At 38.1% G+C, this 20764-nt stretch overlaps 1 protein-coding gene across 1 annotated transcript in view; it reads left to right on the forward strand.

The window, feature by feature from the left end:
- The window catches only part of LOC139015966 (aldo-keto reductase family 1 member D1-like), a 54341-nt gene extending 42495 nt beyond the window's left edge, over nucleotides 1–11846 (forward strand). The window contains exons 5-8 of the mRNA XM_070423521.1: nucleotides 2488–2610; nucleotides 8747–8856; nucleotides 9569–9734; nucleotides 11760–11846. Of these exons, the coding sequence (XP_070279622.1) occupies nucleotides 2488–2610; nucleotides 8747–8856; nucleotides 9569–9734; nucleotides 11760–11846 (486 nt within the window). The remainder of the gene's footprint in view (nucleotides 1–2487; nucleotides 2611–8746; nucleotides 8857–9568; nucleotides 9735–11759) is intronic.
- Nucleotides 11847–20764: the final 8918 nt, after the last annotated feature.

Consider the following 20764-nt stretch of genomic DNA (forward strand, 5'->3'; position numbering starts at 1 on the left):
TCCTGCACACCCCCTACTGGTGATGTGCCCATAGCCAAGGTACATGCCCCTGACTGGAATCCAGAGTGTAGTCCACAGGCCGACACTCTATCCAGTGAGCCAAACCTGTTAGGGCAACATATTACCTCTTTTTTATATAGGGTTGGTATCAGTTTTGTTTCGATCAGTTCTGTTATATTATCAGCAGCAAAAGAGATAATAGAATAGTATTTTCAAAGTATTAAAGAATAAAGAACATTGAACTTGAACTTTATATCCAAACTGTAAGACAAAAATGGTGCATGATGAACCTATTTTCTGACCCACACATTGCTCAGAAGTTTTGCCACACAAAGACCAGCACTGAAAACTATCACTAAATAAGATGAGCAAAACTCTAAAAGATGCTTCAAGAAGGGTATAAACTGAAAGCAATCAAATCAAATATTACATAGTTTTTATTATCCATAAAACTATATAATATTAAATAAAAAGAGAAAAATATACCTATAATAATAGGAAATGAAATTCTGCATAGACTATTAATATCATAGATGTTGGGGGTGAGGGAAAATCAAGGAATGTGTGAGCATATAAGGTCTTATCTTTATTAAAGAAAAGATATAGGTATAAACTTTTTAAAAGGAAGTATTAAAAAGAAACATAAAAGTGGGAAAAACTGAAGTAAGAAATTAACATGGTAGAAACAACCCAAATATATTTACAGTTACAGTAAATATGAACTAAATTCACCTACTAAAAGGCAAAGATTGACAGATTAGAATTAGGCACATGTAAACATAAAGACATGTAAAAAATTAGGCTAGGCCTAATTTTATATTAAAATTTAAAGGACGGGGGGGGGGGGGGGGGATCCTATCAGTCTAATACTTAGAAAAAGTTGTATAGTTATATTAATACTAGAGGCCCAGTGCATGAACTTCATGCACAGGTAGGGTCCCTATGCCTGGCCAGCGATCAAAGCCAATCAGAGCCTTCTGGCTCCTGGCTTGGGCCTTCCTTCATTCCATGCCGCCCTCTGGTGGTCAGCACACATATGGAGTGGTCCAACTCCTGGTTGGTCAAACTCCCGAGGGGACAATTTGCATATTAGCCTTTTATTATATAGGATCAGACAACATAGTTTTTAATTTTATTCTTTAATCCTCACCTGAGGACATGTTTATTTTTATTTATTTTTTTATTGATTTCAGAGAGAGGAAAGGAGAGGAGGAGATAGAAACATCAATGATGAGACAGAAGCATCTATCAGCTCCCTCCTGCATGCCCCCAAAGGGGACCAGGCCACAATCTGGGAATGTGAACTGACTAGGAATTGAACTGTCATCTCCTGGTTCATAGATCAAAGCTCAACTACTGAGCCATACCGGCTCAAATATGTACCAAATAAAATATCTGCAAGTATACGAAACAAAAATTATATGAAACCATTTTAAAGTAGAGCCCAACGGGCGAATCTCAGTGGATGAGCATGAACCAAGAGGTCAAGGTTTGATTCCACTCAGGGCCCATGCCCATATTGCCAGTTAGAACTCCAGTGGGGGGCATGGGGGTTTCAGGAGTCAGCTGATAAATGATTCTCTCTAATCTTTGGTGTTTCTTTCTCCCTCTCCCTCCCTCTGAAATCAATATATATATATATATATATACATATATATATATATATATGTATATATATATGTGTATATATATATATATATATACACACACACATATATACACATACATATATATATACATATATGTATATGTATATATATATAGTAATTTTTAAATAGAATACATGAAAACATTGATAAATTCACTATTATAGTGGGAGAATACTGTCATATTCCTATAAATTATTGAGAAGCCATAAAAAGCTCATATATGTATGAGAGTGACAGAAATAGAGATTTTCCTCAAAAAACAGCAGAATATACATTTCTTACACATCTAACATACTTATTAAAATTGATTAAGTACCATACCATAAAGAAAGCCTCAACAAATTTATAGAAATAAGATCATTATAAACTAACAAACAAAAAAGAAATAATATTATTATATATATTACAGGGGAAAGATATGGTGTACAATATACCACAATCAAACAATTCCTACTTGTGTCCACCCCACATTTTTTTCTTCACAGAATGACTATTTTTTTTAAAAATATGTTTTATTGATTTTTTACAGAGAGGAAGGGAGAGAGAGAGAGTTAGAAACATCGATGAGAGAGAAACATCGATCAGCTGCCTCCTGCACATCTCCTACTGGGGATGTGCCCGCAACACAGGTACATGCCCTTGACCGGAATCGAACATGGGACCTTTCAGTCCGCAGGCCGACGCTCTATCCACTGAGCCAAACCGGTTTCGGCCACAGAATGACTATTAAAATACCCAGGGACTTTCCTTTTTAAAGAATTTATACTAACTTTCTAAACATTCATTCTTGCTTGTTTTGAGGCTTCTTTCTAAATTCAATGGCATTTACTCTACACAGGCTTTGGAAGCTTGCAAAAATGCTGGCTTGGTGAAATCTCTTGGTGTATCTGATTTTAACCGCAGACAGCTGGAGCTAATACTGAACAAACCAAGACTCAAATATAAGCCAGTCTGCAACCAGGTACAGTCTGACAAGAGGGTGGGATGTGACAAGGAATTTCAAGAGTTACTTAACATAAAGGACCATGGGTTAGGTGTCAGAAAGTTTTGTGCTCACTCTACAAAAAGACCCTGGACAAGTTTTTAACTTCTGTCAACTTATGTCTCTTAAAAAATAATAAATAAAGATTTGAAAGTTTAAATCCAGACCAAAGTAACCCCCAAAAATTTTTGAAGAAAAATAATGATGGGAACAAGACCTGCCCAATATTAAGACAGTTGGAATAGAAGAGATTAATAATTGTAGCAGAGTAAGTGGATGCTACACAGACCCATTCCCAGGAAAAACCTGGAATTGCAACTAAAATACAAAAAAAAAAACATCCCGAGTAATCAACTGAACACTAGCTGGAGAGAACCCTGATAACAAAGCATAGAAAATAGAGACCTCAGAGAGACTGGTAGGAAGGGTGGAGATGTGAAAGGACTGGACGGGCTCTAAGAGACAGCAGATGAAGTTCTGGAGATATATCTCAGCTGTGGGGGGTTCCCACTAAGAACCCTGGGGTCTAATCTCCAGGCTGGGCCACCAGCAGGGAGCACCAGAACTAAAAAAGGTGCCCACATAACATCTGGCTGTGAAAAGCAGCAGGGTTGCTGTCTGCCAGCCAGAAATGGCTGGAAATGCAGGCACCCTCTTAAAGGGCCAATGCACAAAATTGAATGTGCAGCCACTCATGTTGGGCTCTAGCAGAGGGAAAGCAGAGTGGACTGGAGCTCTGTGAGCATAAGCTAGATTTGGGGGCTTTGGATTAGCACAAAAGGCAGACACCCCAGTTGCCTGTGCTGAGTCATTCCCTCACCCTGTGGAAGTCATCTTTCTCAGGCAGACCTTTGCTATCCAGGCCATTTATGACTAGGGGGAAGACAGTTGACCCACCCTATTGAAAAATCTTTTGCCCCAACCTGTGGAGTTTCTGAGGCCCATTAAGAGACTGAGAATAGCCTTAGCCAGTTTTGCTGAGTGGATAGAGCATTGGCCTGTGGATTGAAGGGTCCCAGGTTCAATTCTGGTCAAGGGCACATGCCTCTGTTTTGGACTCAATCCCCAGTAGGGGGCATGCAGGAGGCAGCTGATCAATGATTCTCTCTCATCACTGATGTTCTCTCTCTCTCTCTCTCTCTCTCTCTCTCTCTCTCTCTCACTCTTCCTGTCTGAAATCAACAAAAATACATTTTTTAAAAAGAGACAGAGAATAATAATCTATAGGAAGAAGCAATTACTCCAATTGCCCAGTTGGTAAATCTCTCACCACTCCTGTGGATGATTGCCTAAGGACTACTCAAGACTGAATCCAGTCAGTCTGAGGCAGAGATGGGTCTCTGGAGGCTTTGAGTCTTTGCCTGATCTAATTAGTCAGAAACAGCATTTGACACTGTCCTTCACTAGAGATTGGGAATCATATCAAATCTACCTAATACATAGTCATAAACCCAAACAGGTAGCAATAATGAGAAGACAAGAAACGAACACCACATAAAAGAACAAGAGAATTTTCCAGAAAAAGAGATAAAGGAAATGGAGGCAAGAAATTTATCTGACATAGAATTCAGAATAATGATGGTAAAGATGCTCAACAGCATGAGAAAAGATATAGTAACTATGGAAAAAGAATAGTTGGAAATAAAGAATGACCTAGTACTAATAAAGAACACATTGGAAGGAATACACAGCAGATTAGGCGAAGCAGAAGATTAGATTAGTGAATTAGAAGACAGGACAGAAAAAAATCACACAGAGAACAACAAGAAAAAAACAATTAAAAAACAAGAAGACAGCTGAGCTGTGGGACAACATAAAATGAAAAATTATTTGCATAAGTGTACCAAAAGGGAAAGAAAGTGAGCAAGAGACAGAGAACATGTTTCAACAAATAATACCAGGATATTTCCCTCACCTGGTGAAGGAAAAATTCACACAATTAGGAGGCAGAGAAAGTCCAAAGAAGAAGAACTTATAGAGCCCAACACCCAGTCACATCATAATTAAAATGTCAAAAATTAAACAAAACAAAAAAAGAGAGAATCTTAAAGGAGGCAAGAGAAAAGCAATTTGTTACCTACAAAGGAGCTCTCATAGGTTGTCAGCTGATTTCTCATCAGAAACTCTACCAGTAAGAAGGAACTGGAATGAAGTACTCAAGGTAATGAAAAGCAAAGATCTGAAACCAAGATGATTATATCCAGCAAGGCTATCATTCAAAATAAATGGTGAAATAAAGAGCTTCCCAGATGTAAAAAAAAACAAAAACAAAAAAACAAAAAAACAAAAAAACACCCCAAAGGAGTTTATCACCATGAAACAGTATTGCAAGAAATGCTAAAAGGACTGCTGAAATGAGAAGAAGAAATAGAGAGAGAAAGCTAGGCAAACAGAATACAAATGGCAGTAAAAAAGTACCTATCAATAATAACCTTAAATAAAAATGAATCAAATGCTCCAATCAAAAGACAAAGTGTAGCTAAATAGATGCAAAACCATGACCCAACTATATGCTGACTACAATGAGACCCACCTCAGGGCAAAATAGAAAAATAGGATGACAGTGAAAGGATGGAAATAAATTTTACATGCAAATGGAAAAGAAAAAAAAAGCTGAGGTAGCAATACTCATATCTGCCAAAATGGGCTTTGAAATGAACTCCATAACATGTGTCAACAAATGTCACTTCCTAGTGATAAAGGAATAGATCCAACAAGAGGATATAATTCTGGTAAACATATATGCACTCAATATAGGAGCCCCTAAATATATAAGAAAACTTCTTGAGGACTTTAAGGGAGAGATAGACAATAATACAGCTATTGTGGAGACTTTAACACCGCCAGTTACTTCACTGGATAGATCTTCCAAACAAAAAATTAATAGGGAAACCGTGACTCTAAATGACACACTAGATCACATGGATCTAGTTAACATTTCACCCCAAATCTTCAGAATATATATTCTTTGCAAGTGCACATGGGTCATTCACAAAGACAGACCACATGTTAGGACACAAAACAAGTCTCTACAAGTTCAAGAAGATGGAAATCATATCCAGCATCTTCTCAGATCACAGTGGAATGAAATTAGAAATCAATTACAGTAAAAATACCCCAAAATATTCCAACACATGGAGCATAAATAGCATGTTATTAAACAATGAATGGGTTACCAACGAGATCAAGAGAGAAATAAAAAATGTCCTTGAAATAAATGAAAATGAAAACACAATAACCCCATATCTCTGGGACACAGCAAAAGGACTCCTGAGAGAGAAGTTCATAGCACTACTAGGCCTACCTCTAAAAACCAGAAAAATTAATAATAAACTATTTAACCCTACAACTTAAAAAATTAGAAAGAAAACAAGAAAAGCCCAGAGTAAGTAAAAGGGATGAAATAGCAAAGATTAGAGCAGAAATAAATAACATAATAGCTAAAAAAAAAAAAAAAAAGTAAAGTCAATAAAACCAAGAGCTGGTTCTTTGAAAAGAAAATCAAGATTAATGAACTGTTAGCCAGACTCATCAAGAAATAGAGAGGACCCAAATAAATAAAATTAGAAATAGAAGCAGTGAAGTAATCATTGACACCATAGATATACAAAGAATTATAAGAAAATACTATGAACAACTATATGACAACAAGCTGGACTATGTGGATAAAAAGATATATAGACTTTTGCAATAATGTAAGATTAGTGCAAGAACCAATAGTACAGATAAGTACAAAGTAACAAGGCCCAAGTATAATAAAAATTTTATGCAAAATATAATAGGAAAAACTAGTGTCAAATGGATGGGTTTTTTTAATAAACTATTTAACCCTATAACTAATGGTGTGGGGAAATGCCTAGTTATGTGGAAACAATATAGATCTTTGCCTCATACCATACTCCAAAATTAATGTCCCCACGATTTAAAGAGAAAGACAAAGTTATTGTAAATACTACATAAGCATTTCAGTTCTCTGAAGCTATGGACAGAAAAGTAAGCCATGGAAAAATTATAAAGATGTTAAATTTAATAGTATAAAAATGTTAAATGTAAAAATATCAGAAGCAAGTAAATATAGATAATTGTATTTTAAAATATAATAGAAAGAGGTTTATATCCTTGTGAATTAAAAATCTAATAAAAATCAATGAAAAAATAGAATACTAAGAATCAACAGGAAAATGGGCAAAAGTAATGAATAGAAATTTGCAAAGGACAATTTGCAAGATTAGTAAACATATGGAAATGTGTAATTGTGCTAGTAATTACAGAAATGTAAATTTAAGTGTGATGACATGCTCCCCCTCCTGAGAGCATGCCAGCACCTTTCCCTTTCCCTTCTTCCTTCTCAGACGTGCATCTCCTAAACCAGTGATGGCGAACTTATGACACGTGTGTCAGAGGTGACACGCTAACTCTTTTTTTTGGTTGATTCTTCTTTGTTAAATGGCATTTAAATATATAAAACACATATCAAAAATATAAATGTTTGTTTTACTATGGTTGCAATTATCAAAAAAATTTCTATATGTGACACGGCCCCAGAGTTAAGTTAGGGTTTTTCAAAATGCTGACACGTTGAGCTCAAAAGGTTCGCAATCACTGTCCTAAACTCTAGGGGACGCCAGGAGACCTACAATCAGTGGAGCGATGGCCAGAGGCAGCTCAACCTGGGCTAACCCCCTGAAACTGTCTCCAAAGCCCCCTTTTCTCTGATTTGGCTCACTGAGAAATTAGTGTTTTTTTTAACTTAAAAAGTCTGGCATGAATCCATGACAGAAAGAATGAATTATTACCTATATCATCACTATAGCCCACAGCTAAAATAGAAGAGTGGCTATTTTACAAGTACCACTTCCAAACTGACACCTAAGCTAACACTATACAATATGCTCTCAGGTATACAGAGGAGCAACCTTTGACTTCCTAGCTGACCTCCATCCATCCCTATATTCCTCCTTTTCCCTCACCAGCACATCTCCGTCCTACACGCCCAAGAACAATAGTCTGTCATTTAAATGTTGAAATGACAATAGGTTTCTTACAAATATACAGAGAAAGATGGTAACTTTTTATCTCAGAATGAAAAAGAGAGCAAAAATTTGACAGTGTGTCGCCTCATGTGGCACAAGAATGTTGATCAGCTTCACAAATATATCCAACGAGGGAGGCAAGACCTGTTGGAAGATCACAGCCTGAGCCTATTCATGTGTTGCGTGGTGTCTGAAAGCAGAGCACAGCAATACTGTAGAGATGGCTTACCAATACTGCAGCCCTTCTGAAGCTCCATCTTCAACAGTTTGCAGCATCCACAGTGATACTCCCAACGATTTTGTCTCTGTCCTCTCTGTATCATACTTACTGTTTTCAATGCTGAATGTAAAAAAATAAATAGAACTCTCATCCAAGAAAGTAAAATTTGTCTTTAAATTTAGTTTCAAACATGTTCTTCCTCTTGTGAAAATATTCTTAGATGTCTGATAGCTAGAGCAGAGGGCTTCTGTAACATGTCGCTTCTACTTACTAAGACTGATCTGAACATTGAGATTGTTTGCTATGGAAATTGTATTTTCTAGGATGTGTATTATAAATAACTGATTCTGTTCATTTCAAGTTTGAAACTATGATAGGGACACAAAATTAAATCCCCCCCCAATTATTTTATAATTAATTCACAGATGGTGCCCTTATTAACCTTGTTGTAATTAACTTCTCCAATATATAAACAATGTAAGTTTCCTTGTTAGGAAAAATATTTAGAATTTGTCTTACTATCCATAATACTTTTTAAAAAATATTATTTTATTGATTTTTTACAGAGTGGAAGGTAGAGGGATAGAGAGTTAGAAATATCAATGAGAGAGAAACATCGATCAGCTGCCTCCTGCACACCCCCACCGGGAATGTGCCCGCAACCAAGCTACATGCCCTTGACTGGAATTGAACCTGGGACCCCTCAGTCTGCAGGCCCACGCTCTATCCACTGAGCAAAACCAGCTAGGGATTCATAATACTTTTAAATGAAGTTTATTTAAAGATTTCTTAAAATTACATGAAATTGCATTCATCTACAAGGCCTTAATTTTGTGCTCTGCTCTTCAATGCAACCACATAGGTGGAGTGCCATCCATATTTCACCCAGAGAAAACTCTTGGAATTTTGCCAACAACATGACATTCTCATGGTTACATATACCCCTTTGGGGTTCGCTAGGGATCCAGGCTGGTAAGTAATGCTATATGTCTCTTCAGGAAGTGTTTCCTTTGATGTAGTGTATGAGGCTAATGTGAATTATTTTATTGAAATGATTCTATAAGTTTTCTTAAGAAACTTACTTAAACTCTTCAGGTCATTCTCCATGTAGCCAAATTGAGCTAATGAAACCTTCCTCACTTAGATGTTATAAGACTTGATTATACTACATGAATAAAATTACCTAACAGTGACTAAAATACAGAGGTGATCCATAAATGCTAGTTTAATTATTATTTGATAGAGTCTCTATGGCCTAAATTCTGAAATTTTAGAATTGTTTTTTTCTGTATTCAATGGCAACACTTCTACTATGATGTGTTCCACAGACCAAAGTAGAAATTATTCTACTCTAATATGATTCCAAGAGTTTTATTTCTACTTATTCCACTTCAGGCTACCTGCCTTCTCACATATGCCTTCTTTCAGCCCAGCCCTCTCTGTAAGACACATCAAAACAAATTTACTTTCTCAAAAAGGCAGCAATATAAATTTGCCTCTCTTGATCTTCCCACACTAAGAACAACTCTTCATTGTGGACTCGGCAATCACAGAAATTGCTTACAGGTGACCTGAAATGTCCTGGTAGGTTACCAGGTGAATGGGAAGACAGAGAAGGAGGATCGATTAACCACTGGTTCTCAGTGATCTAGCTATATATCATGCATGTTTTTCTTTTTTTAAGGTTGAGTACAGATTTCCAACCTTTGTTAGAGGATAAACTTCTAAAATCATTGGGGAAAAAGTACAAAAAGACTGCAGCTCAGGTTGCTTTGCGTTTCAATATCCAGAGAGGGATAGTTGTCATTCCTAAAAGCTTTGACCCTGCAATGATCAAAGGAAACTTTCAGGTAAGAGAACTGCTTCTGAAAATGTAAAAAGTTGGATATTTTTTATTCAAAGTATTTTGTTTAAAACTAGGAAGAAACTTGTAATGAATTCATATTTTATTTTATACCAGCTCCCTGAACCACTCTGCCGATATCTGCATTTAATTTTAGCTGAATTTGAAACTATTACTAGCACTTTGGGGATTGCTTTGCTGAGTGTACATTGCAGGCATACTTCAGAAATATTACAGGTGCCATCCTAGACCACCAAAATAAAGTGTGAATTGCAATAAACTAACACAAATGTTTTTGCTTTCCCAGTACATATAAAAGTTATGTTTCACTATACTGTCTATTAAGTAGTATTATGTCTAAAAAGGGTACACATTACCCTTTAATTTAAAAATACTTTATTGCTCAAAAATGTTAACCAGCATTCAAATCTTCAGTGAATCACAATTTTTTTGAGGTGCAGGGTCTTGCTTCAATGTTGATGGGCTGCTGGTGGTTGCTGAAGGGTGGGGTGGGGGTGGTTGTGGCAATTTCTTAAAATAAAAAAGCAGTATTTCCCATTTTGATTAACTCTTCCTTTCATAAACAATTTCTCTGTTATATGTGATACTGTTTGATACCATTTTTACCCAGAGACCTTCTATCAAAATCGGAGTTAATCCTCTCAGGCCCTGCTTTATGGACTAACTTTATGCAATAATCTTTTGTTGTCATTTCAACAATATCGACAGCATATTCACCAGGAGTAAGTTTCATCTCATGAATCCACTTTCTTTGCTTACCCATAAAAAGCAACTCCTCTTTCATTCAAGTTTTATCATAAGATTGCAGCAATTCAATCACATCTCCAGGCTCCAATTTTGATTCTTGTTCTCTTAATATTTCCACCACATTTGTAATTACTTCGTCCAGTGAAGTCCCAGGTTGGATTCCGGTCAAGGGCATGTACCTTGGTTGTGAACACATCCCCAGTAGGGGGTGTGCAGGAGGCAGCTGATCGATGTTTCTCTCTCATCGATGTTTCTACCTCTCTATCCTTCTCCCTTCCTCTCTGTAAAAAATCAGTAAAATATATTTTTAAAAAATAAGAAAAACACTACAAATTATGCCCTGGCTGGTTTGGCTCAATGGATTGAGCATCAGCCTGGGGACGGAAGGGTCCCAGCTTTGATTCCAGTCAAGGGCTTGATTCCAGGCTCTGGTCTGGGGCACATGTGAAGGCAACCAATTGATGTGTCTCTCTCATATCAATGTTTCTCTCTTTCTCTCCCCTTCCTTTCCACTCTCTCTAAAAATCAATGGAAAAATATCTTCAGATGAGGATTAACAAAAAACAACAACAACAAAAACTACAAATTTTGAGGTATCTGAAACCAAAGTGTTCGTGGATTCAAAACTTTACTGTTCAGCACCACCAGTGTGGCTCAGTGATTGAGCATCAACCTCTGAACCAGAAGGTCACAATTGGATTCCAGTCAGGGCACATGCCTGGGTTGTGGGCTCAATCACCACTGCAGAGCATGCAGGAGGCAGCCAATCAACGAGTCTCATTCATCATTGATATTTCTCTACCTCCCTTGCCTTCCTCTTTGAAATCAATAGAAGTATTTTTTAAATAATGAGAGAAGTGAATAAAAGGACAAAACAAATGTTTTTTTGAGAGTACAAAAGCAAATTTAGAGATAAGGGAATATTGTTTAAGTGTACACAGGCTCTAGTCCAGAATCAAAAGTTCAGCATCTTATCCAGAAATAATAAGAATTCTTCAGATGTCGTGAACATACATTGTTTCACAGCATTTAAAATTTCTCGTAAGATATCCCTAGCAGAATTATCTTAAGACCAAGTGCAGAAGAGAATTCCTGTTCCACTTCCATTAGGTGGACCTCCAGCACTAGACCAATTCCTCTTAGACATTTTCAGAGATGTTCATAAATCTTAGAAGGTTTCCAATTGCTAGTCCCACTCCCTAATCCCAAGCTTGACCCATTTTCTATCTTTATAAATGTCTGTCTTTTATTTCTGTTATTTCAGATCTTTGACTTTTCCCTCACTGAAGAAGAAATGAAGAGCATCGAAGCCTTGAATACAGATGTCCGCTTAATGGATAAGCCCACGTGAGTTCTGGGGGATCCTTAATCAGGTACCACCCAGCCTTCTTAGATTGAAAAGCATCACCAAGTGGGCTCTTAGGAACATGGACCTACGTCCCCAGAAAGCACAAGGCTAAAGGCCACTGGGCAGTATATTCTGAATATTAAATCAATCTGGGTAAATTACATTCATTCTAGGAACTCCCTGTAAATCTACATTTTTATTTAAAAGAGGATTTCTGGCATTTATATCACATCCTATGACAGGTTATGGCATGGCAGGCTAAAGACCTTAAGAAGAATTTAGTCATAGTGTATAAATAATACAATTCAAATTAATACAATCACACCACAATTATTCAAACACCATATGTATTTCTTCCTAAAAATCAAAGTGATGCACGAATCAATAAAAAATACTTCCTGAGACAGATACATGGGAATGTAGTAGAAAGAGCATCAAGTTGAGAGCCAAGAAACTAGTTTTATTTTATTTATTGTTGACACTATTACAGATGTACCCATTCCCCCCTTTACCCACCCACACCCAGCTCAGACCACCACCCCCTCCTTCCTCTGGCCATCAGCATATTGTTGTCTGTATCCATGGGCTATGTATATATATGTTCTTTGACTAATCAAGAAATTAGTTTTAGCCCTAGCCGGTTTGGCTCAGTGGATGGAGCATCGGCCTACAGACTGAAGGGTCCCAGGTTTGATTACAGTCAAGGGCATGTACCTTGGTTGCGGGCACATCACCAGTGGGAGGTGTGCATGAGGCAGCTGATCGATGTTTCTCTCCCATCGATTTTTCTAACTTTCTATCCCTCTCCCTTCTTCTCTGTAAAAAATCAATTAAATATATTTTTAAAAAAAGAAATTAGTTTTAGCTGAATGCTAGCCTATAAGATTTGAAACTTCTTGTTCCACCATTCTAGCTCCAACCATCTAAAAGTAAAATTCCTAACACTTCTTCAAATGTTGCCAGATTTGGTTATTTAATGAGGTAGCCCTTTATTCTCTAAATATTATCAGTCCTTGAAAATAAAAAGTGAGTACACACACATGGTATGTATATACATACACACAATTTTTTCTTCTTAATCATTGTTTATTAATATTTCCAGTTCTTCAGATCACCTGAATAGTCATCTTCTCTTTACAATATTTTCTTTAAGTGAGCAATATAAATGCTCATACAATTAATTCATATACTTTGGATACTTTGGACCCCAAGTATTTCAAGAGTCAAAAACTACGGTGACTGCATTAAAATCAAATTTCTGAGTTAATAAAATAGCTTCCTAATGTGACTTTTCCAGGGAAAAAAATTTTGACATTTAACTGCAAGAATGAAAGAATAAACAAATTCAGAAATAAAACACATGTAGGTTAATTAATAGTTTTTGAAAATAAATGGTTTCTATTGAAACATTAAATTAAGAAGAGATAGTAGGATGTAGTCAGTCAACCAATGTACTGATTATTTTTTTTTTTTTTTTTTTTTTTTTTATTTTCCTCTTAAAGTATTACAAAGGGTATTACATAAGTATCCTTTCCCCCCCCCCCCCCCGCCCTTGACAAACCACTACCCTCCCTTACCCCCCAGTGTCTTATGTCCATTAGTTATGGTTATATGCATGCATACAAGTCCTTCGGTTGATCTCTTACTCCCCTCCCTCCTGCCCCCCAACTCTCTCTGGCCTTCCCGCTGCAGTTTGACAATCAGTTTGAGGCAGCTCTGCCTCTGTATCTATTATTGTTCAAAAGTTTGTAATGGTCTTTATTATCCATGAATGAGTGAGATCATGTGGTATTTTTCCTTCATTGACTGGCTTGTTTCACTTAGCATAATGCTCTCCAGTTCCATCCATGATGTTGCAAATGGTAGGAGTTCCTTCTTTTTAACAGCAGCATAGTATTCCATCGTGTAGATGTACCACAGTTTTCTAATCCATTCATCTACTGATGGGCACTTAGGCTGTTTCCAGATCTTAGCTATGGTGAATTGTGCTGCTATGAACATCTGGGTGCATATATCCTTTCTGATTGGTGTTTCTGGTTTCTTGGGATATATTCCTAGTAGTGGGATCACAGGGTCAAATGGGAGTTCCATTTCCAATTTTTTGAGGAACCTCCATACTGCCTTCCATAGTGGCTGCACCAGTCTGCATTCCCACCAGCAGTGCACAAGTGTTCCTTTTTCTCCACATCCTCTCCAGCACTTGTCGTTTGTTGATTTGTTGATGATGGCCATTCTGACAGGTGTGAGATGGTACCTCATTGTTGTTTTGATTTGCATCTCTCGGATGATTAGTGACTTTGAGCATGTTTTCATATGTCTCTTGGCTTTCTGAATGTCCTCTTTTGAAAGGTGTCTATTTAGATCCTTTGCCCATTTTTTGATTGGATTGTTTATCTTCTTTTTGTTAAGTTGTATGAGTTCCCTATAAATTTTGGAGATTAAGCCCTTATCAGATATGACGTTGGCAAATATGTTTTCCCACGAGGTGGGTTTTCTTGTTGTTTTGTTGATGGTTTCTTTTGCTGTGCAGAAGCTTTTTATTTTGATGTAGTCCCATTTGTTCAGTTTCTCTTTAGTTTCAACTGCCCTAGGAGCTGTATCAGTGAAGAAATTGTTTTGGCATATGTCTGAGATTTTGTTGCCTTTGTATTCTTCTAGAATTTTTATGGTTTCCTGTCGTACATTTAAGTCCTTTATCCATTTTGAGTTTATTCTTGTGTATGGTGTAAGTTGGTGGTCTAGTTTCATTTTCTTGCATATGTCTGTCCAATTTTCCCAACACCATTTATTGAAGAGACTATCTTGGCTCCATTGTATGTTCATGCCTCCTTTGTCAAAAATTAATTGAGCATATTGGTTCGGGCTAATTTCTGGACTCTCTATTCTATTCCACTGATCTATATGTCTGTTCTTGTGCCAGTACCAGGCAGTTTTGAGAACAGTGGCTTTGTAATACAGCTTGATATCTGGCATTGAGATCCCACCTACTTTGTTCTTTCTCAGGATCGTTGCAGCTATTCGGGGTCTTTTTTTATTCCAGATGAATTTTTGGAGAGTTCGTTCTAGATCTTTGAAGAAGGCCATTGGTATTTTAATGGGAAGTGCGTTGAATGTATAGATTGCTTTGGGTAGTATGGACATTTTAATGATGTTGATTCTACCAATCCAAGAACATGGTATGTTCTTCCATCTGTTTATGTCTTCCTCTATCTCTTTTTTCAACGTCCTGTAGTTTTCTGAGTAGAGGTCTTTAACCTCTTTAGTTAAGTTTATTCCTAGGTATCTTAATTTTTTTGGTGCGATGGTAAATGGGATTGTTTTTCTGATCTCCCTTTCTGAAAGTTCACTGTTGGTGTATAGAAATGCCTCAGATTTCTTGGGGTTAATTTTGTATCCTGCTACATTGCCAAATTCATGTATTAAGTCTAGTAGCTTTTTGATGGAGTCTCTAGGGTTTTGTATGTATAATATCATGTCATCTGCAAATAAGGACAGTTTTACTTCCTCTTTTCCAATTTGGATGCCTTTTATTCCTTCTTCTTGCCTAATTGCAATGGCTAATACTTCCAGTACTATGTTGAACAGGAGTGGTGAGAGTGGGCATCCCTGTCTTGTTCCTGTTCTTAGGGGAAATGGTGTTAGTTTTTGTCCATTGAGTATGATGTTGGCTGTGGGCCTGTCATATATGGCTTTTATTATGTTGAGGTATGATCCTTCTATTCCCACCTTTCTGAGAGTTTTTATCAAAAATGGGTGTTGGATTTTGTCGAATGCTTTTTCTGCATCAATTGATATGACCATGTGGTTTTTTTCTTTCAATTTGTTTATGTGATGTATCACATTTATTGATTTACGGATGTTGTACCATCCTTGCATCTCTGGGATGAATCCTACTTGGTCATGGTGTATGATCCTTCTGATGTACTGCTGGATCCGATTTGCTAAGATTTTGTTGAGGATTTTGGCATCTATGTTCATGAGGGATATTGGCCTGTAATTCTCTTTCATTGTGATGTCTTTACCTGGTTTTGGTATTAGGGTGATGCTGGCTTCATAGAATGAGCTTGGAAGCGTTCCTTCCTCTTGAATTTTTTGTAGTAGTCTGAGGAGGGTAGGTTTTAGTTCTTCCTTGAATGTTTGGTAGAACTCCCCTGTGAAGCCGTCTGGCCCTGGGCTTTTGTTTGCTGGAAGCTTTCTGATGACTGCTTCAATTTCTTCCATAGTTATTGGCCTATTGAGGTTTTTAGATTCTTCCTGATTGAGTTTTGGAATGTTGTATTTTTCTAGGAATTTGTCCATTTCCTCCAGGTTGTCCAGTTTGTTGGAGTAGAGTTGCTCGTAGTATTGTTTAACAATCATTTGTATTTCTGTGGGGTCTGTTGTTATTTCGCCTCTATCATTTCTGATTTGGTTTATTTGGGACCTCTCTCTTTGCTTCTTGGTGAGCCTGGCTAGGGGTTTGTCAATCTTGTTTATCCTTTCAAAGAACCAGCTCTTGGTTTCATTGATTTTCTGTATTGTTTTTTTGGTCTCTATTTCATTGATTTCTGCTCTAATCTTTATTATCTCCTTCCTTCTGCTCACTCTGGGGTTTTCTTGTTGCTCTCTTTCTAATTCTTTGAGTTGTAGAGTTAGATGATTGACTACCATTTTTTCTTGTTTTTTGAGATAGGCCTGTAGAGCTATAAACTTCCCTCTCAGGACTGCTTTCATTGTGTCCCAGAGGTTTTGGATTGTTGTGTTTTCATTGTCATTAGTGTCCAGGATGTTTTTAATTTCTTCTTTGATGTCATCGGTAACCCAATCAATATTTAATAACATGCTATTCAGCTTCCAAGTGTTTGAGTATTTTGGGTTGTTTTTATTGTAGTTTATTTCTAACATTATGCCATCGTGGTCTGTGAAGAAGCTTTTTATGATTTCAATCTTCTTGAATTTGTGGAGACTTTGCTTGTGACCCAATATGTGGTCTATTTTTGAATATGTCCCATGAGCACCTGAGAGGAATGTATATTCCGCAGCTGTGGGGTGAAGTGTTCTGAAGATGTCAATTAAGTCCATCTGATCTAGTGAGTCATTTAGGATTGCTGTTTCTTTGCTGAGTTTTTGTCTAGCGGATTTATCCAGTGATGTCAGTGGTGTATTAAAGTCCCCTACTATGATTGTATTGTTGTCGATCTCTCCCCTGATTTCTTCCAGAAGTTTTCTTATGTATGTGGGTGCTCCTGCATTGGGTGCATATATGTTTACCAGGGTTATATCTTCTTGTTGTATTGATCCCTTTAGTATTATGAAGTGGCCTTCCTTATCTCTGGTTATGGCCTTCACTTTGAGATGTACTTTGTCAGATATAAGTATTGCTACCCCAGCTTTCTTTTCCTTTCCATTTGCGTGAAAGATATTTTTCCATCCCTTCACTTTCAGTCTGTGTGAGTCCCTTCTAATGAGGTGGGTCTCTTGTAGACAGCAGATGTATGGGTCATGTTTTTTTATCCATTCAGCCACTCGATGTCTTTTGGTTGGAGCATTTAGTCCATTTACATTTAAAGTTATTATTGAAAGGTATTTGTTTGTAGCCATTTCTTTTTGTGTGTGTGTGTGTGGCTGTTTTCTTTCTGAGCTTGATATTTCTTCTTTTTACACCAGTCCCTTTAGCATTTCTTGCATGGCTGGCTTGTTGGTGATAAACTCCCTTAGCCCTTTTTTGTCTGTGAAGCTTCTTATTTCCCCTTCAATTTTGAATGATAGCCTTGCTGGATAGAGTATTCTTGGATTCAGTCCTTTGCTTTGCATCACTTTGTAGATTTCCGTCCATTCTTTTCTGGCCTGATGTGTTTCTGTTGAGAAATCATTTGATAATCTAATGGGAGATCCCTTGTATGTTACTTTCCGTCTCTCTCTTGCAGCCTGTAAGATTCTCTCTTTATCCTGAACATTTGCCATGGTAATTATGATGTGTCTTGGTGTGGGTCTTTTCGGGTTCACCTTGTTTGGGACTCTCTGGGCTTGTGTGACTTTTTTCTTCCCCACCTCAGGGAAGTTTTCTGATATTATTTCTTCGAATAGGTTTTCTAATCCATGTTCATCTTTCTGTTGTTCTGGCACCCCTATTATTCGTATGTTGTTTCGTTTCATGTTGTCCCAAAGCTCCCTTAGGCTCTCCTCCTGTCTTTTAATTTTTTTCTCCATTTGCCGTACAGTTTGAGTGTGTTTTGCTTCCTTGTCTTCTAATTCACTAATTCGGTCCTCTGCTTCTCCCAGTCTACTGTTGATACTTTCAATGGAGTTTTTTATTGAAGCTATGTCACTCTTCATTTCTTCTTGGGACTTACTTAAGTTGTTAATTTTTTCATCTGTTTCTTCTAGCTTCTTGCATAAGTAGTTGAGTTTTTCATCTGTTTCTTCTTGCTTCTTGAACATGTGGTGCATGTACTCTAGGAACCTTATTCTGAATTCTTTTTCCGTCATGTTGCATATCTCTGTCTCACTTAGCTGCTTTTCTGGCGAGTCCTCCTTTTCTTTCCTTTGGGGGTTTCTTTGCCTACCCATGTTTGATCTCGCTGACATATGTAGATGTTGAGGTGTTCAGTGGCTGCTCCCTGGGTGGCAGGGGCTCCTTGGGTTGTGGTTGCTGCTCAGACGGTTGCGGTAGCAGCTGCTTTCCAGTTGGCAGCAGCTCCTCTGGTGGGTGTTGTTCACAGCTGTGTTGGCTCTTCTGGCTGGTGGGGGGAGGCTTCACGTACAGTTGCTGTTCCACAGACAGAGGGTGTGGTGATCAGGAGGCTGTGGTGATCAGGAGGCTGCGGTGATCAGGGGGCTGCTGTTGCTTGGATCTGCTGCGTTGATTTAAAGGCACAAAATACAACAGAGCAAGGCACAACGTACCAGGCACTGAACACAAGTATATTCACAATATTAATAACTCCAAATAAAGGTGACCACCCGAATTAAGAGAATTAGGGGATAAGGGAGAAAGAAGAGAAGAAGATAAAAGAGAGAACAGAAAAGAAAAATAAGAAAAAAACAAACAAAAAAGGAGTGCAAAAATAGAATTGGGAAAAAAGAGGGGGGAAAAAAAGAGAGCGAAAAAAGAGAATGAAGTAGAAGTGGGGAAGAGACTCCCCGTATGAGGAGCAAACTCCAATAGAACTGCCACTAATCTCAACAAATTCCAGCAACAGATCCCTGGAGATGAATGCAAACTACAAACCACCAATAATATCCAGAGGGGTAAGGGAAAACAGAAGCACAAAAATAACTGGGGTGGGGTGGGGGAGGGAAGGGAAAAACCAGCAGAAAAAAAAAAGAAAAAGAAAAAGAAAAAGAAAAACAACCTCACAACCAGTCCTAAAAAAGAAGAAAAAACACAAAACAAAACAAACAAACAAATTAAAAAAAAAAAAAAAAAAAAAAAAAAAAAAAAAAGCCCAATATATTCGACAATCAAGAAAACAATAGAAAGATAAGAGAGAAAAAAAATGGTTGGAAAGTGAAGAAGGATAAAGAATAGGTGTATAAGGATTTAGAGCAGTAGATTGAAAGTAGGATATATAAGTAGGGTGGAATTAGACAGGGGGTAAAAAGAGGGAATTGGGAAAGTCTGGACCAAAGTCTTACCCTTAAATAGGGTAAGAGAAACAGGACACCAAAAGGGGAAAAGTAAGGAAGAGGGTTTTAGCAAAGAGGTGGAATTGAGATAGGGAAAATTAATGCTAAAGGAACGATGAAAATAGAATGGAGAACACTAATCCCAAAAGAAAATAAAGAGAAAATAAAATGGCACTTCAAAAAATGGCAAAATGGTAGGAGCAACAATACTGGTCAAAAACAAAAATGTGGTAATTGAAAGGGTAAAATCAGGTGATGGAAAAAGAAGAAAAAGAGAAAAAAAAATTGGTTTCTTAGTAAAAAGGTGAAAAAATTAAAAAGAAAAAGAAAAAGAAAAAATTTGCAGTAGTGATGGTCCTTCGGCTCTTCCACTCTTCAGCCTGGTTCGCCTTAGTCCTGCCAGGTATTTAGGAGAGTGTTGAATCTGCCTGCATTACACTGTTCCTCCGTGTTGCAAATCACAGTCCCGATTTTAAAGCAGGCCGTATTTGTGATCCAGTCTGCCTTAATTTGTATTCCCCTAAGAGTCAGTTTGTGGCTCAACCTCTGGGTGGCAGTGTTTTTGGGTTGGCCTCTGAGGCTATACAGCTTCTCTATCCTTTTTTAATCCTTACCCTGCTCTGTGTTGTTGGTGGGACTGAAAATCCCTCTATAGGCCAGACCCTGGTAACTCCCAGGGACTAATCAGCTTGTTTTAGTCCTTTATCTCATACAGGGTGGAATCTGGGTGTGGCTGTGCTCCTTGCCTGGGGGGCTGGAGGGAGGAATTCCACCCTCTGGAGGAATGGCTGCCCCAGTCCTGGGCCCAGGGGGGTCTCAGCACTCAATTCGCTGCCACCTCCTCCGGCTCCCCCTCTTTCCTCAGCCTCTCCCCAGATTCCCCTCCTCTGCACCTTCACCCTCTCTTCAGCACAGGTGAGTGTCTGTATCCGAACTGTCCTATGAGCAGGGTTCAGTGAAAACAAAGAAACAGACAAACGCCGGCCGGCCGCGGAAACGCTCCTCTTACCGGTCTGGGAAACGCTCCTCTTACCAGCACTGCATGGTCTGGGAAACGCTCCTCTCTTATGGGCACTGCATGGTCTGATCAGTTCCTCAGGATGCCCCCTTTAGTCTCAGTTCTCCGCAATCACAAAATCCAAATCTCAAATCTCCTGGCGCCAGCAAACCCGCGGAACTCCTTACCCTGGTCAGGGTCTGTGTCTGTCCCAAGAGACGCGGCTGTCTGCCATGCGGTCTCCCTCCGACCCTCTGGGCTCAGGTCTGGCAAACTTTCCTGCCCAGATCCCTGGTTTTTAACCTTTCCAGGGGAG

The sequence above is a fragment of the Myotis yumanensis genome, unplaced genomic scaffold (genome assembly GCF_028538775.1).
Source record: "Myotis yumanensis isolate MYYU_CA2020_CCGP unplaced genomic scaffold, mMyoYum1.0.hap1 SCAF_9, whole genome shotgun sequence".
In the NCBI taxonomy this organism is placed as follows: Eukaryota; Metazoa; Chordata; class Mammalia; order Chiroptera; family Vespertilionidae; genus Myotis; species Myotis yumanensis.